Source organism: Chroicocephalus ridibundus, chromosome 7 (genome assembly GCF_963924245.1).
Source record: "Chroicocephalus ridibundus chromosome 7, bChrRid1.1, whole genome shotgun sequence".
NCBI classification, from domain to species: domain Eukaryota; kingdom Metazoa; phylum Chordata; class Aves; order Charadriiformes; family Laridae; genus Chroicocephalus; species Chroicocephalus ridibundus.
This window is the reverse complement of record NC_086290.1, coordinates 46646363-46663251: the sequence shown is the minus strand read 5'-3', so window position 1 is coordinate 46663251 and position 16889 is coordinate 46646363. Positions and strand designations below refer to the sequence as shown.

General features: G+C 60.1%; 2 protein-coding genes across 3 annotated transcripts in view; one reads left to right on the top strand and one right to left on the bottom strand.

Annotated features, from left to right (window-relative positions):
- Window positions 1-2937: 2937 nt before the first annotated feature.
- On the top strand, window positions 2938-9510 carry FZD9 (frizzled class receptor 9). The gene is made up of 3 exons (XM_063341957.1): window positions 2938-4826; window positions 5139-5269; window positions 8696-9510. Exon 1 carries the CDS (start codon window positions 3013-3015, stop codon window positions 4768-4770), a length of 1758 nt encoding a protein of 585 aa, XP_063198027.1. The 5' UTR covers window positions 2938-3012; the 3' UTR covers window positions 4771-4826; window positions 5139-5269; window positions 8696-9510.
- BAZ1B (bromodomain adjacent to zinc finger domain 1B) overlaps window positions 9223-16889 on the bottom strand; it is a 50980-nt gene continuing 43313 nt past the window's right edge. For both annotated transcript variants that reach the window (XM_063341954.1, XM_063341955.1), the window contains exons 16-19: window positions 16443-16561; window positions 13886-14037; window positions 12096-12199; window positions 9223-11492 (exon numbers count right to left, since the gene is read on the bottom strand). In XM_063341954.1, coding sequence (XP_063198024.1) covers window positions 11126-11492; window positions 12096-12199; window positions 13886-14037; window positions 16443-16561 — 742 coding nt within the window. In that variant the 3' untranslated portion in view covers window positions 9223-11125. The remainder of the gene's footprint in view (window positions 11493-12095; window positions 12200-13885; window positions 14038-16442; window positions 16562-16889) is intronic.

The following is a 16889-nucleotide window of genomic DNA, read 5'->3' as shown; positions in this document are numbered from 1 at the left end:
CGTCGTGTCCCCGTCCCAGCGGCGAGCATCGCGCTGTCCCCTCCCGGCCGTGCCCCAGGGGTGAGGGCACGGGTGGGCCGGTCACTCCCCAGTAGTGGTGCGATGAAAGGGCAAGACTTGGCCAAGGGTTGGGGTGGTGGGGGCACCCCCTCCTGCTCCCCTGGCCAACGGCGGGTGGAATGAAGCTCCAGGAAGGGCTCCGCGGGCCCTTTGCTGTCCCCGGTGCAGGTCCCCAAGGTTTGGGCAGAGCTTGGGCATCCCATGTGGCGGGGGGGGGGGGGGGGGGGGGGAAGGAGCACCCCAGGGTGTGGGGCGGAGGTGAGGGGCAGACACTCCTCTAGGTTAAAAGGAGCCCCTTGACTCCCAAAATCCACATGTTGCTCTTGGCCGGGCGGCAGCGCCTCCTGCCAAGAGCAACAGTTTTACATATTAAAGCAAAATTAAATTAGAAGACATTTATTTGTGCGTCTGCCATCCCCCCCTGCCCCGTTAACCCTTCACAGCCCAGGTGGCAGGGTTGGGAGGCACAAGGGCACCTGTTGGGGGTGAGCCGGGGTGGCGGGGCTGGCACCTCGGGGGTCTCATCCAGCCCCTGCCCTGCCATGCCCGCACCCGCCCAGAGAGCCCGCTGGGCAGGCAGGGCTGGGCGCGGAGGCATCTGGGGGCTTCCAGGTGCTGTTTCCAGGCTTTCCTTAGCAAACCGCTCCTTGAAGGCTGGCAGGAGCTGGGCTTTAGGGTTTCCTGGAGCGGTGGCAGTGCCACCCTTGGGTCCCTCACCCTGCGCGGGACACGCATCCTTCGGCTGGGGGGGGGTGGGGGTGGATGGGATGAGAGACCCCAGGGACAGGTGCCAGCACCCTGTGGGTGCCACCCCCATCCTAGCTGTGGCAGACACGGCTGTGGTTGCCAGCTCGTCCACGGGTGATGTTTTGCCCCTAGACCTGCGCTGCAGCACACAATAGCCCCAAACCACCCGTTTCTGAGAGCGCAGGAGGAGAAGCGTGGCCTTAACCCGGGGCGTGAAGCCCCCTGAAGCTGGCGGCTGCTCCGGGCCACCCAGGCACACGGGACAGTGCTTTCTGAGACACCCAAGAGCTGGTGGCCAAGGGGAGAAAGCCCCCTCCAGCCCCCCCAAATCACCCTTTCCCCAGGGTCCCAGAGCTGGGCAAACAGTCACCCTCCGCTAGAGGGAAATTCCAGGGTGACGGCTTATCTCCTGCACCGTTACAATAACCGATAAGCGGCTCCCATGGAATTTCCTTATAGTGCCGAATTGGGGATGTTTAAATAATGTATGGCGGGGGTGTCAGCGCACGGCTGGCGATTAGGAGCCGCGTTGACAGGTTGTTATGTTGTTACTAAAGAAATCGCAGGGCTGTGGGAACGCCTGGGGACAGCGCGGCGCCTGGACCCTCAGGCGCCAGCCCGTGCCCGCAGCCGGCAGGTGCCAGGTCTCTCGGCAGGGCACCCTGGGGATCCAGCCCTAATCGGCCCTGGGGCAGCTGAGCCACTGGTCGCCGTCCCCCCGCCCCCCCCTCCCCCCCCCCCGCCCCGTCCCAAACGGGTGCTGGGGATGGGACAGAGCACCCTGCACCAGCACGCCAGGGCCAAACGTGGGATCAGCAGCTCCCAGGCATGGAGGACAGCTGGTGGCATTCTGTGATGGTGGCTCAGCAGCAAAGCCCATCCCAGGGGTGTTGCCACCCCCAGCGTGTTTTTAACACTGGCCTGAGCACCCTTGGCTGCTCCAGCTGGGCACCCCCAGCCTCCCCTTGTCCCCAGCATGGGTGATCCGTCACCCTGCGAGTGGGACACTGGATTTCCAGGGCTGGCAGCCCCAGCTTGGCCACGCTGACTTGTGTCACCAGCGGGAGTTGCCCTGGCCTCACGCATCACCAGCGCTGGGTGGCATTGCCACCCCCTGCCCACAGGCACAGGGCACCCTGCCATCCCTGGGTGACACCTGGGGATGGGGGGTGGTGGTGCCAGGCAGGGCCGTGGCACTCCCAGGCCATGCCATCGGTGCTGGAGCTGAGCCACTGTCCCCGCTGTCCCACCACGGCCCCCAAACCCCACGGGCACCGTCACCTGGGTGCGTGCAGCTGCTCACCCCGCAAACGCTGCCGTGCCTCGGGGAGTGGGTCCCGGTCCCGGGTGGGGTTGGGGCACTGGCGAGGTCACGCGTGTTCCTGCGGCCGGGCGCTGGGGCGTGCAGGGGGTGTGCACACGCATGACGGGGGGTGCGTTACACGTGTGCCAATGCACACGATGGCTGGCCCCACGGGCGTGCGTGAGCCCGGCTCTGTGTGTGTACGTGTGTACGTGTGTGCATGCCCACGCGTGTGCCAGCAGGGCTGGGGGCGCGGGGCGTTGCGTGCCGCGGGGCTGTGTGCGGGGTGCCGGGTGTAGGCGGGGGCTGTGCTGGGCGGTCACCCGCGGGTGCCCCACGCCTGCGCTGCCGTCCTGCCGCAGCTGCGGGGCCCGGGGAGGGTCCTTGCGCGTGTCTCTACGCCCGTTCTGGACGCGGTTCCCGTTCCCGGTGCGAGTTCCGGTGCCAGTTCGGTTCCGGCCCGGTGCGGGTCCCGGTCCCGGTGTGAGTGAGTCCCGCTGCGGCTTCGGGTGCGCTCTCGCTGCCGGGGCCGGGAGCCCCCGCCCCGTCCCGCCTCGCCCCTCCCCGGGAGAGGCGAGTCCCCGTCGCCCCGCCCCGGGGGCGTGTCCAGGGGGGCGTGGCGGGGCGTGGCGGGGCCGTCCCGGGCGCTGCGCGGCGCGGCGCTGCCGGGGCTCGGCGGGCGCGGGGCGGTGCGGGGCCGCCGCCGCATGGCGCGCGGGGCGGCGCGGGCCGGGGCCGGGGCCGGGGGGAGCAGCCCCGGCGCGGCGCCGCCGCCGCAGCGGCGGCAGCAGCAGCAGCAGCAGCAGCAGCAGCAGCAGCAGCGATCGGCCGGCCCGGGGGCGCGGGGGCGGCGGGGCCGGGCGATGGCGGCGGCGCTGTAGCCGCGGGGCCGGGGCCGGGCGATGGCGGCGGCGGCGGCGCGGCTGCGGGTGGCCCTGTGGGTGCTGTGGCAGCTGGCGGCGGCCGGGCGCGGGCTGGAGCTGGGGGGCCTGGAGGGGCCGCGGGGCCGGGCGGCGCGGTGCCAGCCCGTCGACATCCCCATGTGCCGGGGCATCGGGTACAACCTGACCCGCATGCCCAACCTGCTGGGCCACGAGAGCCAGCGCGAGGCCGCCCTGAAGCTGCACGAGTTCGCCCCGCTGGTGGAGTACGGCTGCCACGTCCACCTCCGCTTCTTCCTCTGCTCCCTCTACGCGCCCATGTGCACCGACCAGGTGAGCGCCAGCATCCCCGCCTGCCGCCCCATGTGCGAGCAGGCCCGCCACAAGTGCGTCCCCATCATGGAGCAGTTCAACTTCGGCTGGCCCGAGTCACTCGATTGCGGCAAGCTGCCCACCAAGAACGACCCCAATGCCCTCTGCATGGAGGCCCCCGAGAATGCCTCAGCCGCCGAGCCCCACAAGGGCCAGGGCATGCTGCCCGTGGCTCCCCGGCCCTGGCCACCGGGCACCGCCGAGGGCCGAGGACCCAATGGCCTGGGGGCCTGCGACAACCCCGAGAAATTCCAGTACGTGGAGAAGAGCCTCTCCTGTGCACCCAGGTGCTCCCCCGGGGTGGACGTCTACTGGTCCCGGGAGGACAAGGACTTCGCCTTCATCTGGATGGCTGTCTGGTCCACCCTCTGCTTTGTCTCCACTGCCTTCACTGTCCTCACCTTCCTGCTTGACCCCCACCGCTTCCAGTACCCCGAGAGGCCCATCATCTTCCTCTCCATGTGCTACAACGTTTACTCCGTGGCCTTCATCATCCGCTCGGTGGCAGGGGCTGAGAACATCGCCTGCGACCGGGAGAACGGCGAGCTCTACATCATCCAGGAGGGGCTGGAGAGCACGGGCTGCACCATCGTCTTCCTCATCCTCTACTACTTCGGCATGGCCAGCTCGCTCTGGTGGGTTGTCCTCACCCTCACCTGGTTCCTGGCTGCCGGGAAGAAGTGGGGACACGAGGCCATCGAGGCCCACAGCAGCTACTTCCACATGGCTGCCTGGGGCATCCCGGCCATGAAGACCATCGTCATCCTCACCATGCGGAAAGTGGCTGGGGACGAGCTCACGGGGCTGTGCTACGTAGGAAGCATGGATGTCAGTGCCCTGACTGGCTTCGTCCTCATCCCCCTCTCCTGCTACCTGGTCATTGGCACCTCCTTCATCCTCACGGGCTTCGTCGCCCTCTTCCACATCCGGAAGATCATGAAGACAGGCGGCACCAACACGGAGAAGCTGGAGAAGCTGATGGTGAAGATTGGGGTCTTCTCTATCCTCTACACTGTCCCGGCCACCTGCGTCATCGTCTGCTACTTCTACGAGCGGCTGAACATGGATTACTGGAACCTCAGGGCCCTGGAGCGCGGCTGCCTGCACCTCCCCGGCCGGCGTGCCGCCAACTGCTCCTTGGAGGCCTCGGTGCCCACCGTGGCCGTCTTTATGCTAAAGATTTTCATGTCGCTGGTGGTGGGCATCACCAGCGGGGTGTGGGTCTGGAGCTCCAAGACGCTGCAGACCTGGCAGAGCCTGTGCAACAGAAGGCTGGGCATGAGGACGAGGGGCAAACCCTGCAGCGGGGTGAGCTGCGGGGGGGTGCACTGCCACTACAAAGCCCCCACGGTCATGCTGCACATGACCAAGACGGACCCGTATCTGGACAACCCGACGCACGTCTAGAGCGGGGGCTGCCCCCTCCCCAGGGATGGCGGCGCCGGGGGAAGCCGGCCTCACGGGTAAGGGGCGAGGGGATGCCGCGGGGGGGGCTGGGGCAGGGGCTGAGCGGCGGTGGGAAGGGGGGATGCACACTGGTGGGGGGTGGCGAGGCGTGTTGGATGCCCCCCCCCAACCCCGCTCAGCCCTGACAAGTAGCTGCTTTTTCCTAGAGGTTGTTTTGTTGTTGTTGCTGTTGCCAAATCCAGTGACTCTTCTAACGCTTTCTTTGGGGGGGGTGGGTGGTGGGGACGGGGCAGGGAGGGGAATAATCCAGTCGGTGTTTATTTAATTCTGTAATTTATTTTAGATTTTTTTTTTTTTTTAATCATTAGCTGCGAGGAATGGAAAAAACAATAAACCCTGGATGTGTTATTTTAACCGAGCCTGGTGCTGTTTGGAGGAATGTGAGGGGCTCGCGAGTGGCCCCGTGGGATAACCCCCACCCCCGGCCCCGGCTCAGCAGGTTGGGACCGCGTTCCCCGTGGGGCTGCGTGCCGGGCCCGGGGGGCTCTCGCTTTCCGCGTGCCGGTGGCAAGAGGGGCAGCGCGCTGTGCCGGGGTGCTGCTGGCTGCGGTGGGAGCGCGGTACAGGGGGGCTCCCCCTGTCCACCTCCCCCTGGGGCCGGGGCTGGCACCCGCTGCCTCCCGGCTGGGGAGGAAGGTTTTCTCGCGCTGTCGCCCTAACGAATCATCTTTTCCACTCCGGGCTCTGTAGGTGATTGGCGTCGGTGCCATCGGTGCAGGCTCGGGCACAGGAGGCCGGGAGCCAGGGTGATGGGCTGGGGGCGCAGGACCTTGGGGCGGAGAGGGCTCGGCTTTGATGTCCCACGCCGGACGCCACGGTGCGAGTAATGGAAACTTCTGGGCAGCTTTATTTATCCCTCGCTCCGGTTACAAGCCCAGCTCGCCTTCCCCATTGTCCAGAGGGAAACCCAAGCTCAGCTGGTGCTCACCGGGGCTGGAGGGGGGGGTGGGGGGGCACCAGGGTGCCAGGCAGGCGGTGGGTGCCACCGTCCTCCCAGGCAGGGTGGCTCTGCTGGGGGCTCAGTGGTGGGGGCTGCTGCCCACCCTGCCCCACACGCCTTTGGGCGGGGGCAGCTCATCTCCGCAGAGGGTCGGTGGGGCCGGTTTGCCCCCAGGGATATGTTTGGTGGGTGCCCAGTGCTGGGCGGGGGGGGGGGGGGGGGGGGGCGGGCTCTGCGGGCAGCACGGGACCTGCGGCAGGCAGGGGGCTGGAGCAGGGACACAGGCAGCCCTGGTGATGCTGACTTGTCCATCGTCTAATTGCCCGTTAATTAGCCAGCCTGCAGGCTGGGGCAGTGCTGGGCCCCAGTGAGGGTCTCGGGGCCCTCCGTCCCTCTTACCCAGGCAGCAAGAAGCCAGCAAGGGACCCTCCTTTCAGCACCCAAATTAGCACCCGCTGCCTGCCCACACCGACAGCCCCCGGCCCCTGCCCTGGCGAAGGCCTGGTGGCTCAGAGCCCCGCTAGGAGCTGCAGCCCAAGGAGAGAGGTGCGAGACCCCCTTCCCCCGAAGCGAGGGTGGCAGCAGGGGCTGGGTTTGGCAGCCCCTCGCCCTCCGCAGGGGCTTTGTACTGCCATGATTGATGTGGTGAAGCCCTTTCATCCACCCCCCCCGCCACCACCCCTGGGACAGCGGGAGAAGCCGAGCGACTGATGTGAGAAAAGCCTTCGCCTCCCCTGGGAGCAGGGGCAGCAGCCGAGGTGCAAAGGAGCTGGTGGCGGGGGGTGGGCGCTGAGGGGCTCACACCTGATTTGGGGTGCTGGGAGGCAGGCGTGCCCCTGGCCGGGCTGGGGGACACCCAGTCCCTTCCCTGGGATGATGGCGGTGGTGGTGGTGCCAGGGGAGGGACCCCTCTGGCCCCCAACTGCTGGGGGGGTGTGGGGGTGTCGCAGCCTCGTGGGCTCCCCCGGCTGCTATGGGAGGGTTTGTTTGGGCAGATAAAAGGGCCGTGACCTGAGGCAGGAGAGTCAATATTGGCTGCGGGACAGGCTCCAAAGTCCAGCCCGGGGAGCCTGGGGAGGGGTGGGCCCAGCCGCATCCCTGTGGCAGGGGTGCGGCCTGTGTGTCAGACCCCCTCCGGGGCTGCAGGCAGGCTGAGCCCTGAGCCTGCTCGGTGCATCTTTGGCTGGCGGGGCCAGCCCGTGGCACAGCGATCGATGGTGCCGGGGCGTGCGCCTGTCACAGCCCGTGGCAGGGACAGCCTGTCCTTGAGCACCCTGGCTCCTGCCAGCTGCCTCGCGGGTACTCGCCTGGGTGACCCGTCCCACCGGGCCCCCGCTTCGGGCCGCGGTGCCAGACCCCCACCCGCTATCAGCCCCAGCAGCCCAGTTGGCTCCACTGGAGGCAGCCAGCCCTGAGACAGAGCGTTTCTGTGGAGCTGGCCCCAAAACAGAGCTGCCCATTAGAAGGGCACCATGCAGGGGACGCTGCCTATCCCCTCATCACAGCCACTTTCAACCCTGGGCTGGGGAGGCTCAGCTCTCCCCCCTATCCCCTCCTCCCAAGCTCATCCCTGCATCCCAACTCCATCCTATTCGGAGCAGCCCCAAGGCAGCCAAGCCCCCGGCTCCAGCAGGGTTGGGGCAGCCACAGAAGCCCCTTGCAAGGGGCAAGCAGGGCTCAGTGCTGCCCCATCCCGGGCTGGCGGGGGTGGGGGGCAGCGCCCCAGCTTATGCACTGCTGCCTGGCCCCAGCAGCAGCAGCAGGAGGGAGAGTGCAGAGGCTGAGCCAGGGCTGCCACCAGGCTGGAGCGGGCTCAGGCCACCCACGGTCCTGGGCCAGCAAAGGGTCACTGCGCCGGGGCCGTTATCCCCCCTCTCAAGGCAGGACGAGGCCTCCAGGGTTTGAGCAGCAGAAGGAAAGTCACCGTGCTTGAGGAAGGTGGCAAAACTCCCAAGTTAGCCGGACTCTTAATTGGTTAATATTAATGATTAAGCCATCAAACCAAGGGTGGGGGGGGACCAAGCTCAAGCCTCCTGCACCCCTATGGCCTCTCCCTGAGGCTGTGCTGGAGCTCTAGGTGCCCCCCCGAGAAGTGTCACAGGTCAACCGTGGTGACATGGTGGGTGCAGCCAGGCTGGCAAGGGTCCCCCAGCCCACAGTGCCAGCGGGGAGCAGGGCCACAGCCGCCCGCCAGCCCCACATGCTGCCTGTCAGGCCTGGGGACAGCTATTTATAGCCCTTGCACAGGACACTAATGCCATGCTGAAGCCACTATAAAAAGCAAGGCTCCAAAAAGGTCTGGGAGCAGATGCTGGTGCGAGGTCTCCCCGCTGAGACCTGGAAACATCCCAGCATGGGTCACGCTTCGATTGGCCCAGGTCCTGTTGCACGCCCAGCAAGCCCAGCCACCTCTTGTGGAGGGAGGATGAGTCTTCTCCGGGGAAAGCAGCATCTCTCCATCACCGAGACCCTTCGAGCCCTCAAAACCCAGCAGGGAGGTTCCTCAGCCCAGCAGAGCTGGATGTATCTAGAGCACTCCCAGCTCAGCTCCTGAGCAAGGATGATGAAGACACCCAGAAAACCATCACACTCCGGGCAGTGCAGACGGAACTTTGGCCAACACCTTTGTTTCACAGCTCACAGGTTGCCCATCAGCACAGGTCCATCGCCTCCTCAGGGCGTTGCTGCCTTTGTATCTCGGTAGGTCAGAGTGCCCAGCGTGGCCTCGCTGGGCTGCCAGAGACCAGGATGGTGGGCGAGAGTTGTGCCTTCCGAGACACAGTGAGGTCCTCGCTGAGCCGCAGTTGCAAAACACACATGACCAAACTGAGGGAGGCAGTTTTGATGGCCACGCAGCCAGGCAACCCTGGGGTGAAACAGCAGAGACATTTCAGCTTCACCACCACCCCCTTTTATTCCCTTCAGGAGAGCTCCCCAGTGCCGCCCTGCATGCTGTGGCAAGAGGACAAGTGTCACGCTGGCAGCCAGGGGACCGAAAGGGCTGGCCAACCTGTCCTGCAGCCTGGTGACCTCCCACTACCCAGGGGCAGAAGGAGCAGAGCCCCATCCCTCGTCTCCGGGGAGGCCGATGAAGAGGGCCAGCTCCAAGCACACACATCCCCAGCAGCACAGCCGAGGAAGGGTGGCGTGCGAGGGCAGCCCCACCGCAGAGGGCATGGCACAACCCGGCTGCGGTAGCAGGAACGGAGGCAGGGCCCAGGTGCTGGTATAACCAAACCTGAGCAGAGCGTGGCCAAGGCAGCAGCTCTCCGGAGCTGCAAGCTTACCTGACCAGGACTCGCCGTTCCCTTGATCCCTTGCCCTGTGGCTCCCTTTTCCCTCCGTAAGGCAGCGACAGCACGTTTTGATGGGGGCTCCGGGGAAGGCAAAGGCAAGACATCCTCCACCATCCCACATGAACACAGGGCACCCACAAAGGACTCGCTGCAAGCCAGTTTTACAAACACAAGTACATAATGTTTATTTTTAAGTTTCCAATTTATTACAAGTACAGCCCTTAGCAGAAACTCCCTCCCCCCCAAAATGACATTTATTTTTTAAAAAACGTACAGTTCCAAAGGTTTCACCGTGTAAGACCTGCAGAAAGTGTTCTCTATGAACGGGACAAAACGAAGCCTCTGAAGGGGACGTGCGAAATACAAACGTCAGTGCTATTCTGTGGGGCAGGGAGCTGAGGCTGGGCAGAGGGGAAGAGGGAAGTGGCTGGAAACCTGCCTTGTCTCTGCAGCCATCGACAGTCCGGAACTGAAACAAATACCTGTTAAAAAAACAAAACAAAACAAAAAAAACCAAACAAAAACCCACCCTAAAAAGTTCATAGAACTAGGCTGCAATTTTTAATCAATGATTCTTTTCTTCTCAAATCACAGGAGCTTCAACAAGCTGCCTTTGCTTTTCTGTTACAAAACCAGTACAGAGCAGCCCTGTTGCTGGTTTGTTCCAAATTGAAGACTTCTATAATAAAAAGTTCGAGCCCTGACTCTATGATCAAAATGTGTCACAAGGGAGAGGTGATAAAAAAAACCAAAAAACCAACAACACACCCTTTTCCTAGAGAAAAGGCAGTATCTTGGGCAGCAGGACCCGCTGCGGGGGCCGCGGCAGAGCAGCCTCCCAGCAGGATTGAGCTGGTCACTGGTGCGGGACGGTCCTCATGGCGCTGGGGGAGTACGAGGGAGGTGAGCCAGGGAAGGTATTACTATAAAACACGGTGAGAGCGTGGCTAGAGAGGGACTGGGAGACCCCCGGCAACAAGTCCCCTGGTGTAACTCCAGCTACTGGTAGGAAAATGAGTTTTAAGGGGGGGGAAATATAAAGCAAACACGATTTCATATAAACTGTACATGTGCCAAAGCAAGACAACGGTATCTTACAGGTGTTCTTTGTACAAGATCACAGCTAGAAACAAGCCACTTTTAACTAGAAAATTAATTTAAAAAGTTACACAGACTGTGTTTCTGCTGCTCCCCTTGCCCTGGAGCTCCCTACGGGGCATGCAGAAAACCATGCTCTCCAGTACGCTTCTGGCACTCGGTTCATCCAATGGGCTACGTGATTGTGTGCTGTTCAAGGTGAGCAGGGAAGCCAACCGCCTCCTCTTTGCTGTGTACATGTGAAGAGCTGAGCTCAGAAGAGCTCTCTTTGGAGCACAACCTCCAGAGATCGCTCCCCGAGAAGGGAGAGTGGGGGAAAGCAAGAGCACCGTGAAGCCAGTTGTGTCGGGATGCTGGTGAAAGCCGTATCTCCATAAATGTAAGTGCTTGCTTGCCCTACGCAGCCCTTCACTGGGGGCTCAAAATTAACACCATATAAATATATACATACAAGAACTAGCAGCCCATTGGCCTGATCGCACCCAGTCCTTCCGTGAAGCAATACGATCCCTCCCTGTACCAGCTCAAGGCTGGTTTCACATCACAGGCAGCAGACGGCACCCGCCAGGCTCCGGCGCTGGCTGCTTGTCGAGGGGAGGAAGTGGCTCATCCCAAGGAAGCCGACAAGAGCCTGAGCTGGAGTAGGCTTCGTGCTCCCCTGCCCAGCCAGGCTTTGGCCAGGCCTTCCCCTCCCCTCCCACCTTCCCCTCCTAGCAGGACAGACTCATTCAGAGCTTTGTGGATTTTGCAGGAAGCAGTAAGTCATCTCTGCTCACTCAATGGATGACCAAATACTTGAGGAAATTGCAGAAAAATTAAAACTAGGACGGGCCAAAGGGAAGGCTGGGTTAACAGAAAAGTGCCCGCTGCTTCCCAGCTCCCTCCAGACAACCCATCCTGCCGCCCGACAGCACCAGAAGGCCTGTTCCAGCTCTGGCTCTCCCCCCAGTCTCCCCATCCCTCATTTCTTCCTTTTCCGCCCCCGGGAATGTTCAAGGGGCTCTGACTCACTGTCCCCTTCTTGCTCCTCCAGTCCCTGGCACCTGGCAGAGAGCTTCTTGCGTTTCCTGCGTGCATACGTGTGGCCAGGCAGGTGTTTGTGCACCATGTCAATCAAACACTGTTCCGTCTTCTCCAGGCAGGACAGTACGTGACTCTTGTTCTGGTTGTAGCACTCGGCATTGGAGAACACTTGCTTGATGTCGGAGAGGAACTCCTGCACGGAGCGGTAACTGCCACAAGAGCACTTGCTCTGCATAGTCTGGAAGTCCATAGGGTTGCTGATGACCTCAAAGTAATCTTCGGCTTCCTCCGTGGTCACTGGCTCCCTGCCGAACGAAGAGCCACAAAGATAGGAGGAAAATGACAGCGCCGGCCGCACGCAGTGCAGAGCTAGAGAGGAGTGACAATCACCCCTACCCCCTTTGCTTGAGTGGCAGCCCCAGCCTGCACCCCCCCCAGTGCCACAACAAACCCAAGCAGCACCTCGACAGCGCTATGGATGCGTCAGCCCCATGGAGGCCACAGCATGATGACAGGAAGGACAGCAGCTCATCCTTCTGCCCAGGCACAGGGACTGGCACGTGGCAGGTACAGCTGCCTTCTCTGTCACGCTGCCCACAGAGCGCCCTGCAAACCCTGGGGGCTGCAGAAAGCACCCACCCCAGCCTCCCCTCTTCGGCCCATAGCCTACCACCCCGTTCCACCACCTCCAAAGGGTCCCACTTCTTCAGTCCAGCAGAGGACTGACAGCGTGTGGTGGTTTCTTTCGGAGCAGAAACTCCCCTTCTTCCCATCCACAACTTGGCTTTTGAAACCCCGGTCTCGCAGCCAGCAGGTGGATCCAGCAGGACTGCAGCACGGCCAGCCCACACCTACACGCTCCTGCAGACAGTCCTGCACCCGCAGAGGAGGCGGCCACCTGCCCTCACCTGAAGGGCCAGCTAAAGCGGTACTTGATCAGCTTGCTGAGGATTTCCTCACATTTCTGCAACTCGAGGTTTTGGCGACGCGCTGTCTTCTTTGTTTGAAGGACCTGCCCACACAAAGGATGCTGTTAAAGGGAGGGGAACCCACTACAGGCTTTAGTGTTCAGCAAACAGTTTTGAGGCCAGAGAAACTGGTTCTTAGCAGAGCTTTTCTTTTCAATCCTCTCGCTTACAAGCTAGCGTCTCAAGGGGTGGGCGATATGTAGAGCTGCCGCAGAAACAAAGTTCAAGTCTTTCAAATGCAGCCATCTTCCACAATAATCAAGAGGCAAACTGCTCTGCTGTGGGACCTTTGATGGTAACAGCCAAGACATGCAGTGGCAGCTTGAGTTACAGAACGGGAGCCACATCCAGAAGCTCCGATGGGAACAGCTCACAAGCAGCCTGTTTTTTCTCCGTGGGCAGCAAGCTTTTTCAAGATGGGTTCAAAGACAGCACGGTCAAAACAAGCAGCCAAAGAATAAATGACAGCAAATGGAGAGCGTATATTCCCTCTCCCTGCCTCCTCCGAGCCCCTGGCGGACAGCACGCGAGAGGGAGAAAGCACTTGTGCTGCTGTACTGACACTGCCGAGCCAACCATGCCATTTTAAATACCAAAGAGCAGCTGATGCCTGGAGCACTGCTGTCCCACACACGGGCTGAACACAAGGTCAGCTGTTCGCCCAGGGATCCGCAGTGGGTCAGCCACCAGCACAGGGACATCCCTGCAGCTCGGAGCGCACAGCTCACAAGGCATTGCTGCTTAGGGTACGTCAGATGACGGGAAGGCTCCACAACACAGGGCGCTATTCCTGAGCCAGCTTCGATCTATTCTCAGGACAAACAGCAAGTGCAAGAGCCTCAGCACAGTCCCCTTGCCTAAGTCAGTGTTTTGTCAAAGACCCTGACCCAGCTGTTCCACTAAGATTTTCCCCACGTGAACATCCCTCTCAGCTGCCTGTGGCAGCCCATGCTGTGCTCGCCGGCTGGGTTGCTCTCCAGTCTGTAACACAGACCGACTAAAAGGGCCCACCAGACAGCTCACCCCACCCAGCGTAAGCAGCAGTGAACCCAAAGGCTGCGATCAAGAGCACTCTAGAAGAGTGAGAGGATTCACCAGCACTAGTAGCGCTGCTCAGTGGACAGATGGCAGATCTAGCACAGAGGCTTGTGATGTGGGCTACGGGCTAGAGTATCCTCACATATCCTCTGCGGTGCGTCCCTCCCCAGGACAAGCAGCACAGCATGCTGCAGCTCCACCCTGCCTAGAACGCACAGGATTGCTCTGTTCAGGAGCACAAGGCTTTATTCTTTAAATGTCAAGTGAAACCTAAACCAGCCAAATTATGTCCTGGAGGTTGGGGAGTGACCATACGGACAACAACTGTCAGAAAATGGCCAAGACTGGGGAGCAAGGGTCCAACATTGCTGGCATTCTCTGACCATCCAGGACCCCCTCAGTCCCCCCACCTCTCTGTGGAGACATATGGAGACTATTTAAAACCCTTTAACAAGCTGCAGGCTGCCTGCTACTCAAGGGGGACAATGTGTGAAAGCGGCTGGGGAAAGATGCCTGGCATATCTGCGCTCTGTTTGTACCGGGCCCTTAAGGATATGCCTCCTTTGTTAACCCGCTCCCAGCCCAGCCCAATACAATTCAGGGTATTTCTTTGGGAAGGGGAGGAAGCGTGACACCTGTTTCATTTATAACTCGTGATGTGAGCAGCCTCGGGGGAGCAATTTGGCTCTTACCAGCTCATCAATGTCTGCGCCGTTGACAGGTGCAGCCCGCTGCCGGGGTCCCCTGGCAGGGTGCAGTGACTGCTTCTTCCTTTGGTGCCTTCCTTGCCTCGAGGAGTACATGGCTGTGCTCTGCTTGCCCCGGGCTGCCTTTCTGGGTCTCACTGAAACATATAAGCCATGGGCTTAGAGGAATGAGTCAACCTGGAAGCGGAGATCACAAGCCCTTTGCCCAACTGTACACACCAGGCAGACCCTGACCCCCAGCGCAGAGGAGCTAGCGAGCCCCCAGCTGATGGCAGCTCCTCGTCAGCCCGTCCTCACTCAGCACATGCTCATGTCAGCTGTGCTCTCGATACCCTCTCCAGATGAGATACGTGGGTAATCGCCTCCCGCCCAAAGAGGCTGCTGCTGTCTGGCAACAGCCTTCTGCTAAAGGGTGGTCACGCACGCCAGCCAACGGCACTGGCAGACTCTCGAGCTCCAAGGGAGACCCGGGAGCTCCCAGCCCCTCTGCCGCAGGCAAGGCTTGCCCAGGGCTGTAACAGCAAGCCCCCTTGCCTGCAGAACCAAGTGCTGAGACCCCCGATGCATCGAGACTTGAGGGAGGGCAGGGGAAGCAATGCAAGGACAGACGGTCATCTCAAATATAACTGCAACATCCTTTCTGAAAACATCCTTTCTGGGAGCAGAAACTTGCCATTTCCCTGGACTCCTGCTGCCCCCTTGCTCCTCACCACTTTGGGAATGGGCGCTTTTCCGAGCATTTACAAGTGGCCCACACAGCAGGATAAGCCAGCTGCTAAGCCCCCCTGAAAAGTGAACTGTGTGCAGGGGGAGTGTCAAGTTACTGCAGCCAGGAGCTGCTCCACGTGCTGCAAGTGGGAAACAATAGGATTTTATTCCCCGAGACTAGGGCTGCTGCATTATATCCCACAGAAAGGCAGTCGCCTGTTTGTTAGTCTGCCTGTCAGAGCTTCCCACTGATGGAAATGCAAGCGTGCTGACGCACTCCCTCGTCTTAAGTTTCTCCCATGACCCCTCTGTATCAGGAGAATGTGGTGCTGGTCGTCTTCCCCAGCCAAGCTCCTTCCACCTGGTCACAAGTGTTTCAGCAAGCCGCATCCAGCACACTGTAGCACTTCATCTGCGGCCTCTAATCCAGCCCTGGCCAATAAATCATCTTGCTGGGCCTCCCGCAGGAGCAGCGTGCGTCGGGGCAGTGGGACGTCTGCCTGCTGTCGCTCTGCTTGTGTGTCAAGCGTGCGGCACGTGTTAAATGTCTGACAATCCAACATTCTAGGATATAACCCTTAGGATAAACGCCACGAGGATTAATGGGACTTCTCTATTAAAACAAAAGTTTTCCACAGTGACCTTTCCATGTTAATGCTCTTTAAAACCAGGGGTTGCATTTAGCACTTTATTTTTAGTGACTGTAACCCTCTTTTGCTATTGTTTGGAAACCTTGGCTCAGCTCCTGACTTGGCCAAGCAACATAGGCTGAACACACTCCAAGTGTGGACATGGATACACCGCAGGACAACAAGCAGCGTACATGGCCAGGGTATCAGTGCACATCCCCGAAACCAGAATAAAGCAGGGGAATCAAGACTGATAGACCTGGATGGAAACCCTTGAAAGAACATGGGATAATCCTCTGGGTCCCACCATCTGCCCTGGTTAAGACATCGTGAAGTTAATTTTACGTCAGTCAAGGGCATTTTGACAGACAGCAAATGCTGGCAGGGCGCCATTTCAAGATTGATCTTTTCAGTGCATGAAGTTGCCCAAATGAGACAGAGTCAAATTCCCCTAAAAACAAAGTGGATACACATACTAAAAAGCGGTTAAGTGGAGAAACAGTCATCGAGGAGTCTAGAAAATGCTATTTTATTCCACTCAGCTGCCCAGGAACGAGCCAGTTAGGCGTCCCGAGCGGTCTCTGTGTGCAACCAGAGGGTGCTGGCAGCCCAGGCCACACTGCACGTCGAGTGCTGTGCCTTCCCACGGGAATGGGGACAGGAAGTGCTAGTCCTACTATTTGAAAATGTCTCCTTGCCAAATCACTAGAAATCCTGCATTTAAGAGGTTATGAGCTGGTGGGAAGGGAAAAAGCAAGGAAGAAGGGGTTGTAGTTAAAGCTCCGCAAGCACCTATTAACAGCATTCAGTTTACCAACAAACCCCACAGGCAGCGACTGCCAACAGCGGTAAGTGCCAATGCTGTTGCCTCACCCTGCCCTGCTCAGAGGCCGCAGCACCTCGCAGCAACCGTAACAGTCTCAGCAGCGTTCCCAGGGGAGTGACTGGGCAGCGAGCGAGAGCTCACTGCAATTTCAATCTTTGCCAGTGCTGCCCCTACTGCAAAGGGATGAGGAGTTTGCTCCAGCTCCCCAGGTAACGCCCAGCACCACCACAGCCTTCCCCTGTGGCATCTCCCACTGTCTCCAAGTAAGAATCTGTTCTGTGTGAGGAAAACCATAACTCCCAAGTAGGATCCATACTTTAGACACTGAAGGCAGAGCCTTAATATTTTCTGTTACTTTCCTGTACAGTCAAAGCCTTACATTTCAGTCCAGCAACTTCATAATCTTCTTCCTCCTCTTCTTCCTCCTCAGCATCTGGTTCATCAGAAGCTTCCTCACCTTCTCCATCTTCATCTTCAACAGAATCCTCTGCATAGTTCCTAGAGTAAGGCAGGTAAACACATTTGTTGTACCAGAGCCTGAGCATCAGAGGCCCTGGGTGTACTATTTGTTCATGGGCAGAGTTAGCCACCTCAATATAAAATAAACACCCAGTCTCAGAGTGAAGCAGTCTGCCCTGTTTCAGAGGGTATCAAAAGTTGTAGCTACAGTTAAAAGGGCACTTCCCAGGCTACTGTCTGCATATCTGGGCTGAAAATCCCCAGCAGCTGAAACTGTTTTTTTGCTGTTCTAGGCACCTTGGCCAGGTGGTAACAGATTTTGAGAGTGTGATTGCTCTGCAGTTGCTCCACCCCGAGAGGATGTGTT

Coding starts and splice junctions, on each gene's coding strand:
- FZD9 (XM_063341957.1), top strand. CDS start 3,013: ATGGCGGCGGCGGCGGCGCGGCTGCGGGTGGCCCTGTGGGTGCTGTGG.